This window comes from Trichomycterus rosablanca, chromosome 17 (genome assembly GCF_030014385.1).
Source record: "Trichomycterus rosablanca isolate fTriRos1 chromosome 17, fTriRos1.hap1, whole genome shotgun sequence".
Lineage (NCBI taxonomy): Eukaryota > Metazoa > Chordata > Actinopteri > Siluriformes > Trichomycteridae > Trichomycterus > Trichomycterus rosablanca.
This window is the reverse complement of record NC_086004.1, coordinates 1937595-1959388: the sequence shown is the minus strand read 5'-3', so window position 1 is coordinate 1959388 and position 21794 is coordinate 1937595. Positions and strand designations below refer to the sequence as shown.

Here is a 21794-nt window from a genome sequence, read left to right as displayed (position 1 = left end):
TGATTTATTTATGTATTCATTTGCCAAAATAAGTCATACGTTCCTTAAGTGAAGTGAAGCCCTAAACAAACAAAAATGTGGAAAAATATGTTTAACCTTTTTTTAAGACAGCACGATGAGCCCGGCAGATTGAAAGCTGCAGATCTCAGACTGCGTCACCCAAGCAGCCAAAGTGCAGAATGACCAGTTTTCAAGCTTTCATCTCAACAACATGAAACATGGTGATAATCATGAGGTTTTTGTACTTTTGGCAGGATTTAATCACAATAAATTAAAGAGCGAAGATAAAAACCTGCAGACTCACACGGCACGCTCGGCATTAACAGCAGCAGAGACGGACACACAGACTACCGTCTACGTGAACTAATCTAATACAGGCCGGCGTGGGATCTCCGATATTAGAGTAATTCACGGCATGGCTTTTCTCTCCATGTTAAACAGCACAGAAAACTCGCGGTTGCATTTATAATCTCCCAGACGTCTGAATCAAGCGCTCGTGCTACACGCAAACTAGCCATTTCATTCTCTCCGGCGCCCCCGAGAAGGGTTCAGTCCTCGTTACATTCACTCGTCGTCGAAGGTCTGCTGGAGCAGGAAGTTGGCGGCCAGGTTCTCGTTTTTTTCGCAGGCGAAATAGGCCTGGATGACGAGTCCTTCTGGAAAACCCAAAGCTTTTAACTGCAAGACATAAACACACAGGGATCTAAATCTGTTTGTACTTACATTCTCTTAAACCTCATGCAACAAAGAATTGTTTATTAAAACACATATTTTCATGTTTTACCACCGCTTCATAATGCCAGGGTTGCCGTGGGTCTCGTTTCCCTGAAATCAATGCAGTAAAACACCCAGGACAAGATGCCAATTATTAATTTTTTTTTTCTTTGTGTCCAATTTTCTCCCCTAATCTAGTCGTGTCCAATTACCCTGGTTGCGTTACGCTTCACCTCTACCGATACAACCCTGCACTGCTGACTGACACGTGTGCAGTACCGACTGCATCTTTTCACCTGCACGGGGTGAGTTCATAAGCGGATCAGCCTTGTGCACGGAAAGCCACACCCTGATCAGCATTATTCCTCGACTCTGTGCAGACGGCATCCATCAGCCAGCAGAGGATGAGGAACCTTGGTCCGGCTTATCACACAGCCCTACTTGCTCCTGGAGGACACCCACACAGACACGGGAGAACATGCAAACTCCCGACAGAAAGGACCCGGGTTGCCCCACCTGGGGATCAAACCCAGGCTACCCACTGAGCCACAGTGCTGCCCTAAGCTATCTAGGTAAGAGTATTAAAAACAACGGCAGTATTGCAGCATTGATTGATCCTAAATGTAGTACGTTTAAGACACACCACACACCTATTCAATTTATTATCAGGCAGTCCGTGGTAAAAAAGTGGTCTTCTTGATGATAGAAAAGCTTTGAGGTAATAAAACTACCTGGTACATAGCTGGTACACTCCATCAATATAGGTTTAATGCACACAGATTAAATTACATTAACACAAGGCAGGGGTGCATAAGGCATTTGCAGAATGAAACGAAAAGATCATACCCTCTCGATCGCCTCTTTCTCCTGCTGTGTGACCTGGATGTAATTCGTCTGTGGGGCTCCCTGGGCCTCTGCTGCCTCGGCCTCGCCTCCCATCGGCTCGTTCAGCATCTGCACGAATCGCTCCTGGTGCTGCGTGATTTGCTGCAAACAAATCGAATTTGAAGCCTGTATTTAGAAACCCGTCGCGGCTAAACAGAGACTAAACCAGCGAGCTCAGGTCAGTCACCTGCAGGAGCTGGGGGTTGTCCCGGCCCAGTTGCTGGAGCAGGGCGGGCAGGAGCGCTGGGTTCTGCTGGATGATCTGACGCATCTGCTGAAACTGCGGCTGGCTCCTCAGGAACTCCAGCGGGTTGGCGGTGGCCGGCGGGGCCTGGGCCGGGTTGGAACCTGTTTACAGTATAGAGAGGGCTGTACAGGAGTGTGTCCCGGCCCCAAACAAAGCACCAGTGGACCAGAGTCAAGACTGAGCATTAGCGCAAATGGAAATCTGTTGAAGTGCAGCATATGAGTGCTCACATGATACTCCATCTATCTACATATTTCATTTGTGATATCATACAAGATACCAGCTGGATCCTTCTTCTCGAACCTACATGTCTGTACCTTATATTTATTCATCAAACAGAATCTTTTCCCCTCAAATCGTATGTATACACTTCATATATTTCAGTCAAACAGCTGCCAGTTGTATCTCTCCATCTATAGCTCTGCTATCAACAAGCGGGGGCGCCTACACAGACAAGATTGGCTGTGTCTGAAGGTGGGATGATCGACGGGGTTCCTCATTACTTGCCGCAACTGCGGCCTCTGCTGGCTGGTCGAAGGTGCTGTACATAGATACGTGATACTGATCCCTGTATGAACCCGCCTCATGCAGGGGAAAAGAAGCGGTTGGTAAGTGCACACGTGTCGGAGGGGGTGTGTGTTAGGTACGGCCCTCCTCGGTCAGGGTCGTGGGGTAATTCGATATGACTAGATTGACAGAAAAGTGGGAAATGGAAGAGCCATTTTTATTTGTTCGGATGGGACCCCTTAGTTCACGTGGAAGGAACTCCTTGGCAGGTGCTCAAGATCAATACTATTAAGAAATAGGGGCAGTTGTAGCCTAGAGGATAAAGTACTGGGACCTGGGACCCCCCCCCCACTCTAGTCATATCCATTAGCCCAGCGTTTTCCAACCTTTTTTGTTTCATATAAGATATAATTTCAATTAATTTAATAATATTGCTCACAAACGATGTAAAATGAGCTTTTTTCTCTGCAATGAGACGCTGCTCCCACACAGGGGTGACAATAAGACAATAACACCCGAAATAGAAGCAGTGAAAACTGCTTTTCTAGCGATCTCTAATTATTCATTCTGTCTGTGCGGGCCGGTGGCTGTGGACCACTGAAGTAGCCGATGCTTCTTTTAACCTGCACGAGGCGGATTCATATGGAGATCCATATCGCGCACGGAGAGTCACGCATCGATCTTCCTTATTCCCCGTCTCATTGTGTAGGCATACAGATCCATATATAGGCATAAGGGTTATAGATCAGCCAGAGGATTGTAAATGAGGAATCACTACGACTGGTCCCACCCTTGGACGAGCCGATCGTTGTCCACATGGGTGCCCGGCCTGTCGGTACAGCAGAGCCCAGATTCAAACTCACGAGTTGTCAGCTCTGGTATGCTGATGTATTACTGCTGCGCCGCCCAAACGCGCCACCCAAACGCCCAAATTGAACAGGAATGTGAGGTTTAACACTGTTTTTTTTATGAACGCAGTGGAGGTGTCATTTGCTTCAGGTTTTTAACAGTATTCATGGCGGAGACAAGATCAAGGACTCACCCGTGGCTGCTGGTGGAGGTTGGGGTCTCTCTATTTCTGGGGTGGGTCGTGCAGGTTCCTGTGCAGGCTGCTCTGGTTCAGCAGGAATACCCTAAAGATCACACGTAACGGTAAACACTGTGCACCAGCTTATTAACTCTTAAGAAAAACAAGTGTTGCTATGAGAGCATGCCGGTCTCACCATGAGCAGGTATTCCACCGCCCGGTCCGGATTGTTGAAGCTGGCTCTCAGGGCTGCGATGACCTGCTCCCTCTCGTAGCCCATGGACATGATCTCGGTCACCAAATTCTCATACGCCTGTCCTGTGACTAATCCAAGTAAGCAGAGATGATTGATATTATTGGATTGATGTTTAGGAAGTCATAACAATTCTAAAACTGGACTAATTAATCTCATACCAAGTATCGACGCCGCTTCCTCCAGAAGACCCAAATCATCCATAATGCTGGGGGAAGAATGAGAGACAATTTCATGTTTATTTAAGACATGTTTACAAGATTTTGAAGTATGTCTGTAGGAATTTGTGCCCATTCGGTCAAAATATTACAGCATTTGTGTGGCTGTCGGTCAAGAAACCCTCAGTTGATGTACTTTTCTCCTTATAGTGTCGTTATACAGCAATCAGCCATAACATTAAAACCACCTCCTTGTTTCTACACTCACTGTCCATTTTATCAGCTCCACTAACCATATAGAAGCACTTTGTAGTTCTACAATTACTGACTGGAGTCCATCTGTTTCTCTACATGCTTTGTTATCCCTATTTCGCCCTGTTCTTCAATGGTCAGGACCCCCACAGGACCACCACAGGACCACCACAGAGCAGGTATTATTTAGGTGGTGGATGATTCTCAGCACTGTAGTGACACTGACATGGTGGTGGTGTGTTAGTGTGTTTTGTGCTGGTATGAGTGGATCAGACACCATGTCCACTCAGTGTCCACTCTATTAGACACTCCTACCTAGTCGGTCCACCTTGTAGATGTAAAGTCAGAGACGATCGCTCATCTATTGCTGCTGTTTGAGTCGGTCATCTTCTAGACCTTCATCAGTGGTCACAGGACGCTGACGTTTTTCAGCCCAAAATGCCTCATTATATTATTTGAATATTAAATTATAAATTTTTTAAAGAAGAGATTTAACGTGGTGCATACCTGGCAGCTGAGTGTTCCGCAGGGGGGACGGACGCAGGCTGCTCCGGTTCAGCCGTCTGCGGTTGTTCTGCCGGTGCAGCCTCCGGATTCGTCTCGACGGTCTCTCCCGATTCCTCACCGGGAGCCGGGGCAGCAGGGGGCGCTTCAGCAGGAGGTGCGGGAGGCTCTATCGATTGTGCCGGCTCAGCGGAGGCGGGTACGGGCGCACAGGCAGGCGGAGGGCTGGGTGAGCGTTCGGGAGCCGGACCAGGGGTGACCGTGGGTGTCGGGGTTGGTACGGGTGCGGTCGTAGGCGAGTGTGTCGGGGTCGATTCGGGGGCTAGAGGGGCAGACGGGGTGGGGGCGGCTGTAGAAAGGAGCTGAGCTGGGAGGTCAGGGAAAGGAACCACAACCACAGGAGGAGCGGCTGAAGGTTTTGGCTGTGGAGATTTGAACAAAAAATAAACACGTGGAAATTAAGGTAAGAAATAATGAGCAACAAAATGTCCTTTAGATCTAAAATTACAGGCAGAGTGGAGGCAGGAAACATCCCTTCTGGAATGTCTGGATTTCTTGATATCGGGACTGAAGTCTTACCTTAGTCACCATGACCACCACAAAGTTCTTTTCCTCTATCTTGTACTCCTTTAAAGGTACGTCATCATTCAGGATTTTGCCTAAATAAATAGAATTCAAATAGAATCAAACCAAAGTTAAAGTTAATTTTAAGTAATTTTTGTTATTTCTGGCCTTGTGGCTTCACAACGATTTACGAAAACGTCATCAGTCATCGTTCATGACCAAGCATTTCCGATCCTTTTCCAAGTCTATTAAACATACCATATAGAAGCACTTTGTAGTTCTACAATTACTGACAGTAGTCCATCTGTTTCTCTGCATGCTTTGTTAGCCCCCTTTCATGCTGTTCTTCAATGGTCAGGACCACCACAGAGCAGGTATTATTTAGGTGGTGGATCATTCTCAGCACTGCAGTGACACTGACATGGTGGTGGTGTGTTAGTGTGTGTTGTGCTGGTATGAGTGGATCAGACACAGCAGCGCTGCTGGAGTTTTTAAACACCTCACTGTCATTGCTGGACTGAGAATAGTCCACCAACCAAAAACATCCAGCCGACAGCGCCCCGTGGGCAGCGTCCTGTGACCACTGATGAAGGTCTAGAAGATGACCGACTCAAACGGCAGCAATAGATGAGCGATCGTCTCTGACTTTACATCTACAAGGTGGACCGAGTAGGTAGGAGTGTCTAATAGAGTGGACAGTGAGTGGACACGGTATCACTGCAGTGCTGAGAATGATCCACCACCTAAATAATACCTGCTCTGTGGTGGTCCTGCCCATTGAAGAACAGGGTGAGAAACAGATTAACTACTGTCAGTAATTGTAGAACTACAAAGTGCTTCTATATGGTAAGTGGAGCTGATAACATGGACAGTGAGGTGGTTTTAATGTTATGGCTGATATGACAAAATTACAAACCAGCCACAAGCTACTCCTGGCTGTGCGAGTGTATAATTTAAATTGCAGATAAAAACATTTAACATGCTGATAGCTGGACTGACAGGCATCTCACATACTGCTACTCATAATAATCTAATTATTTTCACATAATATAATGTAAACTATTGCATGCAGCTACTGCTTGTTGTTATACCCACATACACCGTAACATTATGACCACCTTCCTAATATTGTGTTGCCCCATACGCTACAAACTGTGATGCTCTGTGTATTCTGACACCTTTCTATCAGAACCAGCATTAACTACTTCAGCAGTCTGAGCTGTTGGATCGGACCACACGGGCCAGCCTTCGCTCCCCACTTGCATCAGTGAGCCATGGCCGCCCATGACCCTGTCGCCGGTTTACCACTGTTCCTGATACTGACCACTGCAGACCGGGAACACCCCACAAGAGCTGCAGTTTTGGAGATGCTCTGACCCGGTCGTCTAGCCATCACAATCTGGCCCTCGTCAAACTGGCTCAGATCCTCACGCTCGCCCATTTTTCCTGCTTCCAACATCAACTTTGAGGATAAAATGTTCACTTGCTGCCTAATATACCCCCCCCCCACTAACAGGTGCCGTGATGAAGAGATAATCAGTGTTATTCACTTCACCTGTCAGTGCTCATAATGTTATGCCTGGTCGGTGTACATGCACACACACCCCTTTAAATCTGAGCTGGCAAAAGTCTGGTGCACAATACATGAATTTATATGTAACCACCAACATATTACAGAAACAAAACAAAAAAGCATTGACGGGAGATTAGGAGTGCTTGGGAGACTCGGGAAACAGACGCTGGATTATGAACAATCTAAAGCTGAAATGACAAAATGAAATGAACAGTTATCTTACCACTGGTTTAGCATTCATTTAGCTTAGTAGATATTGCTGTAGATTGTGGAATTAAGGACACGGCAGTTCTTCTCAGCTCTGGTATAAAATAAATCATGCTGGATGCCCTGATATGTCCTGATATTTTTACTTCTCAGTTTGACTCTTATTATTTGTTGTTTTCAATCACTGGGTTGCAAATACTGTTTTTTGTTAGTGCCACTACATAACTGAAGCCAAGAACATAAAATATGCTTCAGGCAGAACGACTGATCAGTGCCTGTAGAAATGAGATGCCATCTGAAGAAACTGGCAGAAAATTGCATAGTGGCATAACACAGAGAAGGATCATGCCACTGATACCCCCCCCCCCCCCCCCCTTCCCAAATGAAATAGAGTACTGATTCGTCTTTTTTGCTCACCCCCAGTTGATTTAGGTGAATCAAATGTCTTTTCCTTCATAACGCTCATGTCTAAATGCCTAAACGCACAGGGCGGCCGCATTAACTTGCACAAACTGAAGTTTTGATCAAATCTGCCCCACCCTCTCTGGCCGCAGGCAAAGTGCAAGCGTACACAAATCCTGAGACATTAAACCAGCAGCACACACAGCCGAATAAAAACACAGGTATTAATACAAAACATGTGGAGAAGATGGGACTCGGACCTGCATAAATAAGCTTCTGACCAGCGACAGGATACGCCTCCTTGCCCCGTTCAGATTCTATCTTCTCCTTTAGAGCCCTTACCTGCAATGGAAGTGAGACAACAGGGGTATATGAACCTGAGTTTGCACTTTGGTTCAGACAATCAAATGCACAAGAACCTATAGAGGGCATATTATTCATTTATTATTATTATTATTATTATTAAATGCCACCAAATTGGTTCTGACTCCTTGCAGCCATATGGATGATGTTTAGGTCTTTAATCTTCATAATAACTCATCAGCTATTCCTCCAGTTGTCCTCTTCCTCTTTTACCTTCAACTCTTCCAAAGCACATTGTTTTTCCAATATATTGCTTCTAAAAAAGCCTAACAATGAAGCCCTACGCTACAACGGAACTAAGTTTCCCCAAGGCCGTGTGATGGATTGGCGTCCCGTCCGGGCTGTGTTACGGCATGGCACCCAGAGATTCTGTGGATGCCAGACCCTGACCATGATTTAAAAAAACAGGGGTAAAACATGAAAACAAAATGTAAAATGAATTATTACTGTAATGCCCCTGAGTAAGACTGGACAGCCCTCAGTATTGGACGTTTAAATAGATGTCTCTAAGCTTGATGAATTGGCCACTTCTTAAGAAACAATTAGCAATACACTTGTATGGAACTGCTGTACTGATGTCCAAGGGTCATCGACTAATAGGAGTATTTGCAAGAATCCAATAAATGTATTTACCTTACACAAGGGGTTCGATTCATTTTATTCATTTATAATTAATTATATGATTATATCTATTTTGACTATCATGTTCCCACATGTGAACAGTGTTAAACTATAAAAAGTCTGTAAAGTTCTAACACTTCTGAAAACATGTACATGTTAGTAGGTGCTACTGTGTGTAAGACATCGTAAAGATAATTAATTACTATATCTAACATTATGCACAGATATGAACATGTAATATGTTGTTTATTATACTTCTGGTTACATTCATGACAGGAACGGTAGTTACTCATTACACAAGATTCATCAGTTCACAAGTTTATATCAAACACAGTCATGGACAATTTAGTGTCTCCAATTCACCTCACTTGCCCGTCTTTGGACTGTGGGAGGAAACCGGAGCACCCGGAGGAAACCCACGCAGACACGGGGAGAACATGCAAACTCCGCCCTACCTGTGGATCGAACCCAGGACCTTCTTGCTGTGAGGCAACAGTGCTACCCACTTAGCCACCGTGCCGCCCTGAACACGTTATAAGAAGCTCCCAGCCCCTTTTCCGGCTATAACAGCCTCCACTCTTCCGAAAAGGATTCGCACAAGATTTTGAAGCGTGTCTATGAGAATTTATGCCCATGTAGTGACAGAAGCATTTGTGACATCAAGCGCTGATGTTGGAAAAGAAGGCCTGGCTTGCAATTAATGCCCAATCACCCCAAAGCTTTATAATGAGGTTAAGGTCAGCGGTCGGTCAAACGTGTCCAACCATGTCTTCATGGACCTTGCTTTGTGCACAATGGTGGAACAGAAAAGGCCTTCCTCAAACTGTTGGCACAAATTTCAACCTGTTAGCAAAGAGGCAAACACCTAAGCTTAATAATGAGGGAAGTCCAGATACTTTTGGCCATATGATGTAAGATTTAGTTGATTTTATGTGCATTTTTATTTAAAATCAGAGTGTTTTTTCCTGTACGTTTGCATTAAGGTCAGATAAGTATAATAAAAAGAACTGTAATAACAGAACTGGACAAAAAATCATCACATAATTAATATGACATATATAACATAAATATATAATATAACATAATAAATATAAAAACAATAATACTTCCATATATTTAACAGGTCTTTTTTAAGCAGCTGAATACACATGCCTAAACTGTCAGGGTATTACCACGGCTCCGTCCTAAACGACTCCAACCGTCCATAACAAGTGCACTACATAGGGTATGAAAGTGCAGCAATCAAGTCCCTACGTAGTGCACTGTGTACAGACGCGACGCTGATTGAAATACGGCCCGTAACGGATCCAGGTCTATTGTGTCAATAGAAAAAGCGTGGTCATTTATAGGGTACAAAGTTACAACTGTTTGATATTTACACCACAGCAAAGCGGACATTACTACAGTATCACAGTAATTTATCGTTTTAGAAAGTGTGTCATGTTTAAACATGAATGTAAATCCCGTGTTTACGTCTCTATGCCATATTTACTCAAGACTGTGGTAGCAGTAACTTGCACTTACCGTCAGCTCTTCGTCTATTTCTATTTTAAAGGTTTGCTGTTGTAGAGTTTTCAGTGTGATAATCAGCATGTTTAGTGATAAAGAGAACAGGTAAAATGTAGAAATGTAGTCTGTGTAGCTGTTAGCGTTAGCAGCAGCGTCATTTAGATGTGACTCAGCTTTCTTTAGTGTGTGAAACGGAGCTGAGGTGCAGCGCCGCCTGTCGGCCGCCAGAGGCACATGTGCACATCAACCACCTCAAACCCACTACAGCGATGAGGTGCACAATGAGAAATGAGTATTTAAGAACCTTAGGATTTGTTATTTTATACTTCCAGTGCAAAAACACACTTCAGATTTACACACACAATGTTAAATTAAGAAAAAGTATGTATTTTAGCATAAACGATGTGAATACAATGGATGTTTAAAAACCAACAAATTGATGAGGGAAATTCACCGTTGCTGTAGTCACTATTAATGCTGCTCTTAAAAATGACATTTGATTAAAAGAAATGCTGCAGAACCACAACCGCAAGCACCTTAAACATCCCTTTAGTACTGATGGTTTGAGAATACGCAGGTGGAAAGTCCAGGAGTGGAACCACCAACCTATGACGTGAATACAGCAGGAACGCCATTCACACCAAACTACTGTAATAATAATAAACTGCACCAAGCAACACAGAGGTGTGTCTGAGACACACACACACACACAATGTAGGCAATCATGTTTGGAGAAAGAATAGGTTGAACGTATGAGCCAATCAACATGCTGCTGTACATTTATACTACAGTACAATAGCATGGCTGCATCGAAGTATGTGCAGTTGCTAGACTAGCCTGCCTGCAAACTATGACAGTAAAGGCCCCCTGTATGGTTACCCAACTGAAGACCTGCACAATTAAAGAAAAACTGTTTTGCATTACATTGGTGGCAAACAAGTCACTAAAAATAAAGCAGTGGTCAACATCGTTCTGTCTCAACTTCTTTGAAATGTGTTACAGGCATCACATTTGAAACGAGTGCATATTTACTATATTATATATGTTTTATAAATTTAAAAAGATTGCTTTCTGTTTTTATTTGCATTGTACATACTTTGCAAAATTGCTGCTTGTCATTTAGGGCAGCGGTCCTCAACCATCGTTACCGGTGTGTGGGTGATTTATTACCGGGCCGCACAGAAAGAATAAATAATTCGAGATCGTTACAAGAGCGATTACATTTCCAACACTCTTCAGGTGTTATTATCTCTTATCACCACTAGATGGGAGCAGAGTTTCGTTGCAGCGTAAAAAGCTTATGATTCACACTGATTTTTCATTCTATAGTTATTCTACGTATATTAAATCCTACCGCCCCCGCCAGTCAGTGAAATTATATCTTATATGAAACCGGTCCGTGGTGCAAAAAAGGCTGGGGAGCGCTGCTTAAGGAGTAGACAAAAACAAGCCTTCTGTTTGAGAAAATCTTTTATTTAAAAAAGTGCAAACAACCTACAAATAATACATTATTTTTTCTTTTTAGGTCAAAACAATAATCTGAACTCATATTTAGGTTTTATTTGAGACTTGGTGAAAAGGCAGAGGAACAGGGTAGCAGCAATACAAAGAAAATAAATCAGGACACAAAATGAAATTTAACTTAATGAAACGAGGGAGGGGAAGGTTTGTAGGGGAGGGGGGGGAAGGTTTGTAGGGAGGGGGGGTACAGTGGTGCAGAATTTGTACCACAATTAAAAAAATAAGGGCAGAAATAAAACCACAGCACACACTACTGTCCCGGTGGTTTAGTAAGAGTGAGGGAAGATCAGTAGGTTCTTCTAAGCCTAAGAACTACACAGAGCTGCTTAACACACTACAATTCATCTTTAGCAGCGTGATCTTCATCATCTTCCTCCTCCGTCGGGCTGGGTTCCTCTGTAGTTTCCTCTTCCTCATCCTCCTCCTCCTCTTCATCCTCATCACCACCAGCTTCTTCCTCGTTGTCCTTCTTGCTGTTCTCCTCCTCTCTCAGTGTTCTCTCCTCTTCTTCCTGCTTCTGCTTCATTTTCTTCTCCGGGCCCTTAAGCACAGCACACACACGTCATGTTACCCAAGTAAATTATTATTTATTAGGATTTTAATGTCATGTTACACATACTACTCTTCTGTTTACTAGTTTAATGTCAAATGCAGTCATGTACAATCTTGTATCTCCAATTAACCTGACTGCACGTCTTTGGACTGTGGGAGGAAACCGGAGCTCCCGGAGGAAACCCACGCAGACACGGGGAAAGCATGCAAACTCCACACAGAAAGGACCCGGACCGCCCCACCTGGATCGAACCCAGGACCTTCTTGCTGTGAGGCCACAGTGCTACCCACTTAGCCAGCGTGCCACCCGACCGATCAAGTCGATAAACAAAATAACCGATGGTTAGGGGTTCGTTTTTTCGGAGAACGCTCACCTGAGTGACTTTCCATGTCTCTTTGGCAAACTCTTCTGCCTCCTCGATGCTATCTGCGATCAGGAAGTTATCGAAGACGGTACCAGACTTCACCTGTGATAAATCAAACACTGGTTATAGAAACGTACGTATTTCATGAATTTTACACTGAAGCAACTGTCACAGATGCATTAATGGACAGGCCTCATCCATGTATGTTGTTATTCAATAAAATACATAAAGTTAAAGTAAATCTTTTTTAGTAAATCAATTTTGATTACCCTGCTTATAAATATACCAGATTAACACCAAGAAGCTGTTATGGAAGAAATTGAATTTTATGCCTTATATTACTTAAGTTATAGTAGTATGGTGTTTTGTGCCTTGAATTCTTTTTTTATTATTATTATTATTATTATTATTATTATTATTCTTATGCATTTTTCTCCAGATTTAGCGCATCCAATTTGACTGGTGGCAACACCGAGCCTCGAACCCGGGGGGGTTCAGAAACTCGGTGCTGGTGCGTCGGCGAAATATCCCGCTGCACCACCTGGGCGCCCGTGTCTTGAATTCTTAATTCTGAATAAGCAACATACCTGTCGTTAAGCAGTAAATGGTTGTAAATCCTATAGGGGGTAACACCCAATGGGTCCAACACCCAGTGTCATGTGACCAGAGCAGTATAAAGACATAGCCATAGCATCTGTTCATGGTTCTTGTCCAGAGAGACTGCTGGAGGAACCCACGATCGTGCCAATAAATTCTTCTATATATACTATAAACTTTGTTTTATTTATCATCTCACCATATTTTTCCATGACAAAGCTTTTAATTTCAGACTATAAAAAGTCACTGCAATGCAAAAACCTACACAGATCAGAACACAGTGAAAATCAATATTCTATTACAGGTTAGAAAATCGGCCCACATCACTCCTATTCTGTATCAGTTCTGTATCAACTACCTATCGCACAACGTGTTTTTATACAGTCTTGCTCCCCCTTATTTATCTGAGCTTATACACTCATACTGCCCCGCCCGTACACTCAGGTCGACTGTTGCTGGTCTCCTTGCCATCCCTACTTTGGAACTCTTTACCACAATCTCTCTGTTTCTGTTCATCACTTTCATCCTTTAAAACTCAACTCAAATATTTTCATTAATCCCCTTCAATTCATCGATCAGCCAGCAGAGGTCGTAGCTGAATCAGTCATGAGAGAGACCCTATCCGGCTTAGTAGCCCACACTAACAGGATCACATAAAATGAGATCACACATGAGAAATTAAGAAATGAAACCATTTTGGAATTGCCCATGCGATCGTACCTGCCACAAATCTAACCCGATTACACCGATGCTGTCAAATTTGGAAATGGTGTTATCAGGTGTGTAGTCAGGGTTGTCTATCTCTGGATGAACCCACGCTCCTTTGTAGCTGGGGTTGTCAATCTGCTTGGGTTTCCATTCACCCTGTTGAGGAAAAAAAGAAAAAAATTATTATAGATCAGCAACGTCAGTAAGAACTTTTGTATTTCCAGCTTTAAGGTAGCCACCAGTCATTCAACTGGAGAGAAGGGTGAGCAAAGAAGCTTGGAAAAGTCACTCCTTCAACTGGAATCATTTGAAATCTCTGCCAAGATCAGTCCGAACCCGACCTGAATCAGTGATCACTCGGACTTGTTTTGTGGGCGTTTGCGACCTTGGTTTAACTGGCACCAAGCAAATAAAAAGCAGATGACATAACAGTACAGCAAACTTTACTGGCTCGTATCTACAGAGATCATAGATCACAAATCAGACATGATCCAGCTAAAATAAAAATCTTGGAAGGAAATCGTTCGTCGTCTCCAGAAGGAACCAAAACCTCTTTGCTCGATGCTTAATTCTGATTGGTAATCTCCACAATTCCTTGCTCTTAACTTGCATAAAGTTAAAATTTGCTCAACTTTTTAGTGTCTCCGACTCCGCCCACTTCACGTCGCCTGCCAATCGCCAGCTCTGATTGAAAATGAATGACAGCCGGTTGCTTTGTCACCTTGCATCGTTGCCGGTGTGAACAGAGGGTAAGTGTATTGAAAGCAGATGCAGCAGGAGCGTGGAAGACGCGTGAGCTAGCCTGTACTTTTTCGCCAGGGTGCAAAAGGGGCGCCTTTCTACTGCACATTTGCTTGATGCTCCTTCTTTGTTGGACAGCCCAGAATCTACAACTGCACCGTCGAGGTTTCCAATTATCGTTTTGGGATGCTCCCAGGTGCACGTCTGATTTACTGAACGTTGAGCATCATTATTAAGTAATAACGTTAACATCAGCCATCCGTAGACACGAAACGAAACACGGATCGTCGTCTTCATAAACACACACCCTGGAAGGTTTAATGTAGGTGACTATGACAGCGCATTAGGGCCACTTTAAAGTTTTGATTTTGAGAATAAAGTCGAAATAATTACGAAATTAAATTGGAGATATTATGGTCATAACAACCTCCTTGTGTTAAAATAAGGGATGTTCATGATTTGTTATACTTTCATATCAGTTTCACAAATAAAGAAATCCCCTCCTGTAGTCTCCTGTAACATCAGCACCAGTTTGTTATTAGTATAAGGACGCTGAAATGGCTTTGCAGTGAAAAGTGTTTATTTAGAAGAAAGTGCGCCTTATGGACTCGTATGATAAACTAAAGCCGTATTGCGTCGCTATAAATGGTTGCATTGATGGGTTTAGTCATTGTGCCATGTGGATGGAGATGTACAATACAAACAACCACCCAAAAATAATCGTGGGTTATTGGATAACCACAATAACACTCATTATAAGCTGCTCTTGGTGCTTGTGTGCCGATCCAGACCCGAGCTTCTCTGAACTGACAAGTCTGTGACGGCTGCACACACTTTCTTTGGCCATAATATTTCGACTTTATTCTCATAATATTTTGACTTTAATCTCGAAATAATTTCAACTTTATTCTCAAAATATTTTGACTTTAATCTTGAAATCGAAACTTAAAAATATTTTTGTTTACAGTTGCCCTAATACGCCGTCGTAGGTGACAGATCTCAGAGGAGCGCGGATTATTTTGGAGCGTGTGCATATAAATCCCTAAAGACGTTGTTTGAACGACAGACAGCATCTGAGCCTCGTCCCACAGGAACCCTGTTTATTATTTTATACAGATTAAAGACCGGCTCACAGCACTTCACATCATGAAACATGTACTGCTTTGGTACCAAATCTCTTCAGTTCTGGTGCAAATTCTGCATTTCATTTGGACTTTAGGCCCAAATTTAGCTGGATTAGTTTGGTTCCAGCAAAGGTTCTGGCAGATTTTTACCCCCTTTTTGCACCTAATCCATTTGTTGCCAATCGGAGCTCAATCGTGTGTCCGTGTAGGCGCCTGGCCGGCTGACAGCACGACCACATGCATAAAATAACTCTTCACTTCTTCATTCAGATCTCTAAAAACTCCAGACTAATAACGTCCTTCCGTGTTCATGGTAACTGTACAGAGTGCCGTGATGTACCTTGTACTCCGGGTTGGGGATCATCGGTGGCTCCCATTCTCCATCCATGTCTTCGTCCCAGTCGTCAGGCTTTTTGGCATCGGGGTCAGGAATGTTTTCGGGTTTAACCCAGTCCTAAAGATCCAATAGCAAGTGTCTCAAATTAGCTTTCTGGTACATAAGCAGACTTAACTCCCTCATATTTTACTATTATGTTAAGCTTAGTAACTCTAGAACTGAGATCTGTATTAAATATGTTCTAATAAATAAATCATTACATCAACATCATAACATAATAACATCATGTCTGTCCAGTTTTTAACAAACAGCGGCTAACAAAACAGAGCAGTAAAGACAAGTAAAATTATTAAATCATTAAATTACATTAATTTACAGATGCATTTATTTATATTGTCATAGCGGTTGATCCGGTGTGGTTTTTACACCAGATGCCCTTCTTATTTTATCAATCCTTGAGACTGTCTAGGACAGTGGTCCCCAACCACCGGGCTGCAGACCGGTACCGGTCCGTGGGTCATTTATTACCGGGCCGCACAGAAAGAATAAATAATTAGAGATCGCTACAAGAGGAATTACATTTCCAACACACTTCGGGTGTTATTGTCTCCATTCACCACTAGGTGGGAGCAGCACCAATTTTCCATTCTAGAGTTGATCTATTTTAAATCCTCCCGCCGGTCTATGAAATTATATCCTATATAAAAACCGGTCCATGGTGCAAAAAAGGTTGGCGACCGCTGGTCTAGGATGTTCGCTAATCATCTCCCATCCCTCCCTCCATAGGTATATAGCCACCCGACCGGCGGATAGCATTACTGAGATTCAAACTCCGGATTGCGTTATTTTGCCACAAAAACTATATTTTCTCTGTATAGATAAGGAACATTTTATGTAATAAATAAATAATATTGACGCCAGCGCCGCCGTACTGGTGCCCCACGTGGGTTAAACACAACAAAATGACCACAATGCTGTAGTTCAATTAATCCTAACCTCTGGTTTTGTGTCCTCTGGATCATCAATTTTGGCACGATCGTCCCAGTCCTCTGGCTTCTTGGCTTCTGGATCCTTCATCTTTTTGGGAGGAAGGAAGTCCCAGTCCTCCTCTAGAGACCCGGACTCGACCTTCTCAGTGTTTATTCTGACCTCGTAGGTCTGGTCAGGTCGCAGGATCAGTGTGTACAGGCCCGTGTACTCATCGTCCTGGAGAGAGAACAATATATATAAGATACAACTTTTGTAATAACACACACTATATGGACAAAAGTATTGGGACGCCCCGGCTAATGATCAAATTTGTGTGTTTCAGCCACAACAATCGCTAACAGGTGTAATACATCAATTATATTAAAATAAAACATTCTATGCTTCCAAGTTTGCAGGAACAGTTTAGGGAAGGCCCTGTCCTGTTCCGGCATGACTGTGCCCCGTGCACAAAATGAGCTCTACAAAGACTTGAAGAAAAGCTCCAGCATCCTGAACAGAGTACGTCTGGAACAAACCGGAACATCAACATCAGCGCCCAGCCATACAAACGGTGTCATCTTTTGACTGAATGGGCACAAATTCCTACAGACATACTTCAAAGATATCCAATTAGGGTCGCAGGGAGTGGGGGGGTGCTGGAGCCTATCCCAGCTTTTCAATGGGCACAAGGCACACAGTAACACCCTGGACGGGGCGCCAGTCCATCACAGGTCAGATACACACACACATCCATTCACCTATAGGGCAATTAACCTGACTGCATGTTATTTGGACTGTGGGAGGAAACCGAATACTATTAAAGTGACAGTAAATATGATTATAACCTGCTGTTTTTGTTATAATGACATAATTCCAACTATTATTTTCACCTTACAGGTTTCTTACAGCATTTTTCACAGCAACCAGACATAAACACTGTTGATGTGTCTGATATGTACGAGGACTCACTCTGCATCGGATGTCTTTCTTGATCAGGTGGTTTTGACCTTTGTAGTTGAGAATGACGTGCACTTTCTTGGTGCTGTGGCCACAAATGTCAGGACCTGATGAAAAATATCAACAAAACAGCCTTAATGCACAACCAGTGAGTAACGTCCTACAAACATCCCACAAACAGCAACGTCCTTCTCATTACCGACCGCCGCCGCTTACCGAACATGATGTAGTACTGAGATTCTCCGTGCATTTCGGTCTGATCCAGACCGGAGGGGAAGATCTTCACGTATCCGCCTCCGCAGTCGATCTTCTGCTCATGTTTCACGGTGAACTGGATCACCAGTGGTTTGCCTTCGTTGCTGAAGGGCTCAAACCGACTGGACAGGGCATAGAACCGAGCATCCTCGCTAGTCTGAAGACCTTCAGAGGATTAACAAGGAAAAATCTAGATGAATATAAGAAAATTTTACAAATCTGTAAAAGAAACTTCAGTTGTACTGAAATCGTGAAATCGCATCATCAGCTGGCTGAAGGACCACATTTTCGCCCTCTCAGACACGTGGAATCATTCGACTATCCTTTACCAGATCCCACAAAGAGCTAGAACCTAAAGAACTGATTTTACCACTCATGCAGGCGCCTTAAACAGCCAGCAGGAGTCGCTGTTGCATTGGCAATAAAGAGAACAGTCCCTCCAGACACAGCCAGTTGTGGCTGCAGACAATCCTGATATCTTAGTGGCGGTGGGCTAACGTTATATCCTGCTGTAAAACCCAAGTGCCTTGAAAAGTACTGTTGGATTTTATGGGATTTTTTTCTCATTTCTGTTCTAATCATTATTATTATTTTATCATTTATAAATATTTTTAGACGTATTTATGGTTTATTGTTCCTTCTCATTCTACAAAAATCTATGACCTCAAAAACCCATTTACTTTCATATTCAAAGCTCGATGAATGTATCAGTGAGGTGAAAATTACAGTTAGATAATTCTAACTCCTGTGACAAGTTGTGATGAAGTCGGGATCAAATGCACACATTTTATTACACCCGTTATACCTGGATTATTCTTTCCAGCCTATTTGCATAAATCCCAATTTGAAATTCAACACATTTGCTTAGACAAAGCGTAGAGGGACGCATGGCTGCATGTAAAGCATACCCTTATCGAGCTCGGCGTCACCGTAGAACTTCCCTGCAGAGAGTTTCCAGGGGCCGTAGTCTGATTTGTGCTTGGATTCCACCCATCGACTCTTCCAGCCGTCTAGAAATTTAAATATGCAGAATTAACTTACAAACACATAAAAAATGAGTAGAAATTCTCAGTAAGACCAACAAAGAAGCTAAAAAAACTGAATTAATGTTACATCTATATCATTCAGTCTGGTCTCCTCAAATGTGGTTGTTAAAGTGCCGTAAAGGGAATAAAACAAGCACAAACATTAAACAAAGTGGCAAAGTAATACATGCATACATATCAAGGCAAGTTAAATGTACTGGTCTAGTAGGTTCGAAATAAGTCAGTTTGGTGCAATAGATTAATAATCCTCACTGAAGGAAAAAGAAAAAGAAAAGTAATTTCTGCTTTTATTTACAGAGCTGGTGAGTTTTAATAATATGAACAAGCATAAGAGGAAAGTCATGCATATTTATATGAATCAGTTATTTACAGTCTAACTATTAACACTATAAGAGAGTTTAATTACAACTATATCATTCAGTCTGGTCTCCTAATAAATAATAAAACAAGCAAAAGCATTAAACAAAGCGGAAAAGTCCTGCATGCATGCATGAAAGCACATTGTTGTGTATTATTATTGTTTGTATTGTATTATTGTATTGTATTTTATATCATATTATATATCAGACTAGGAGAAATAAATAATTAGACGTTTTGGTGTAATAAATCACCAGTTTGTTGGTAAGTTTAGATAACGAGATCTTTCATGTTTATTCTGAATTTCTAACAGACAAGCTGAGCTGAAGCTGATGAAGGAAAACAAACAGCAGCATGAATTACCTCCATCCAGGAACTGCTCTTTATAATGCACCGCCGCCTCCACGCTCATCACCGCCGCACAGAGCGCTAATAAAGCTGCACGAAGCCTCATAACTGCAGCCTAAAACTGATCTGATCTGATCTGATCTGATAACTGATCACAATCAGACCGAATGATGAATCTACTGAAGAGCACCAGGCCACACTGAGATCTCTGAGCCTGCACAGATGGCTGATGCTGATTGGCCCAAAGCTCGGCCAATCACACGAGACCACGAGTTAGCGGCAGCGCGTGCAAACACCTCCAAGCACGAGCCTAGTGAATCAGATAAGTGAGTCGACTCTGAATCAACGTATTGAGAAACAACGAAGTCGATTCAAAGAGTCGACTCCACTCATTCATAGCACAACTACAATCTAAAAAAAATAGCAAGTATTAATCCTTAGTTTATTTAATAATTTAACATATTCCTCCTTGATATTTTAATTCTTGTATTCATCATACCTATATTTGTTATTATTATCTACATATATTTGTTTATTATTACTATTACTACTAATATGTGAAGGGCAGTTGTAGCTCAGTGGTTAAGGTACTGAACTAGTAATCAGAAGGTTGTCGGTTCAAGCCCCACCATCGCCAGGTTACCACTGTTGGGCCCTTGAGCAAGGCCCTTAACCCTCCATTGCTCAACTTGTATTCTGTCACAACTGTAAGTCGCTTTGGATTAAAAACGTCTGCTAAATGCTGAAAATGTTTATTACCACTATTATACTCATTCATACCTATATCTGATACCATGTGTATTATATATATATTAGACAGTGTATTTTGTTGGTAATATTGTCTATAAATATACCCATAACCGATATATAGTATACATTTATAACTATGACAATATCTTTATTTCTATATTTATACTTACATATCTGTATTGTTTATACGACTAGATACACTACTGCTCCTATTATTATTAATGTACCAGATTTGCACATTTGCACAATTTGCACATCCTTCTTTGCATACCATATATTGTACATAGCCAATAATTTCCCTCAGGATGAATAAAGTATCTATCTATCTATCTATCTATCTATCTATCTATCTATCTATCTATCTATCTATCTATCTATCTATCTATCTATCTATCTATCTATCTATCTATCTATCTATCTATCTATCTATCTAATCTATCTATCTAACTACTATCAGGACAGACTCATGGAGCATGTTCTAGCACTCTGTTTATAAAGACTGTACTACATATCTGTTATTATTTACCACTTACAACAGTGTAGTATATCACATATTACATATCTCATCTAACATATTTACTGCTAGGATACTTCTTTAGTTTATTAATATGACATACTACATTTTTTATTCAATTACTTAGTGTGTACAACATTACTTGTGTACTTTAATACTTTTTGCTTTAATGTACCTGCTGTAATAACTGACTTTCCCTATGGGATTAATAAAGTGATCTGTCTGTCTGTCTGTCTGTCTGTCTGTGTCTGTCTGTCTGTCTGTCTGTGTCTGTCTGTCTTCTTAAACTTGATCTTAATCGCAGTGGGCACATACCCTACCCAGAAGCACTGGCCGCGATTTAGGAAGGAATACATCCACATAAATGTATTCATTTTCCCCCAAAACCATTCATGACAACTGAAACCAGCTGTATCATACAGAGGAAGGAAATCAGACTGTATTTTTACTCATAAGCTAGCTTCATTTTCATTTTCTGAAAGTACTGCAGAATGATGCAAAAACAAAGAAAGAACATCCATGTTCCAGGTTGATGCAGTATGGTGTAGCAATTTGATATTGTATATTTTGGTGGTTTCTAGGGTGCTGCTAGCTTGTTACTGTGGATTGAATGAATTAAAATGTATGAATTATTTCCCTGTTAATACAAACACAATGATTTTTACTGATTTATCTACATTATCAACTGTTTTGGGAGAAGGGGACATTTTAAATGTCTTTATTTCTACTCCCCACCTTAATACGCTTGGTCTGTGACCAAATTCAGCACTGGTACTTGTGGCCTCTTTACATTGCATGCAACATATGGTTACCATTCTTAAATAGGGGCCAAATCTACAGTACAGTGCATGGTGGGTGGGGCAAGAA

At 42.2% G+C, this 21794-nt stretch overlaps 2 protein-coding genes and 1 long non-coding RNA gene across 3 annotated transcripts; 1 reads left to right on the top strand and 2 right to left on the bottom strand.

Moving 5' to 3' along the window:
* Window positions 1–236: 236 nt before the first annotated feature.
* On the bottom strand, window positions 237–9955 carry rad23ab (RAD23 homolog A, nucleotide excision repair protein b). Its single transcript, XM_063012467.1, has 10 exons — window positions 9802–9955; window positions 7554–7635; window positions 5127–5206; window positions 4551–4969; window positions 3795–3841; window positions 3577–3704; window positions 3396–3486; window positions 1787–1947; window positions 1561–1701; window positions 237–678 (listed from the first exon to the last, which is right to left on the bottom strand). Exons 1-10 carry the CDS (start codon window positions 9868–9870, stop codon window positions 565–567), a joined length of 1332 nt encoding a protein of 443 aa, XP_062868537.1. The 5' UTR covers window positions 9871–9955; the 3' UTR covers window positions 237–564.
* On the top strand, window positions 759–7015 carry LOC134331171 (uncharacterized). The gene is made up of 3 exons (XR_010015110.1): window positions 759–1286; window positions 3353–3505; window positions 6301–7015. It is a non-coding gene; the product is annotated as an uncharacterized LOC134331171 (long non-coding RNA).
* Window positions 9956–11238: 1283 nt separating the features above from the next.
* Window positions 11239–19845, bottom strand: calr3a (calreticulin 3a). Its single transcript, XM_063012361.1, has 9 exons — window positions 19679–19845; window positions 18821–18922; window positions 17874–18077; window positions 17670–17764; window positions 16728–16937; window positions 15735–15848; window positions 13542–13685; window positions 12234–12326; window positions 11239–11848 (listed from the first exon to the last, which is right to left on the bottom strand). Exons 1-9 carry the CDS (start codon window positions 19767–19769, stop codon window positions 11642–11644), a joined length of 1260 nt encoding a protein of 419 aa, XP_062868431.1. The 5' UTR covers window positions 19770–19845; the 3' UTR covers window positions 11239–11641.
* Between the last annotated feature and the right edge of the window lie 1949 nt (window positions 19846–21794).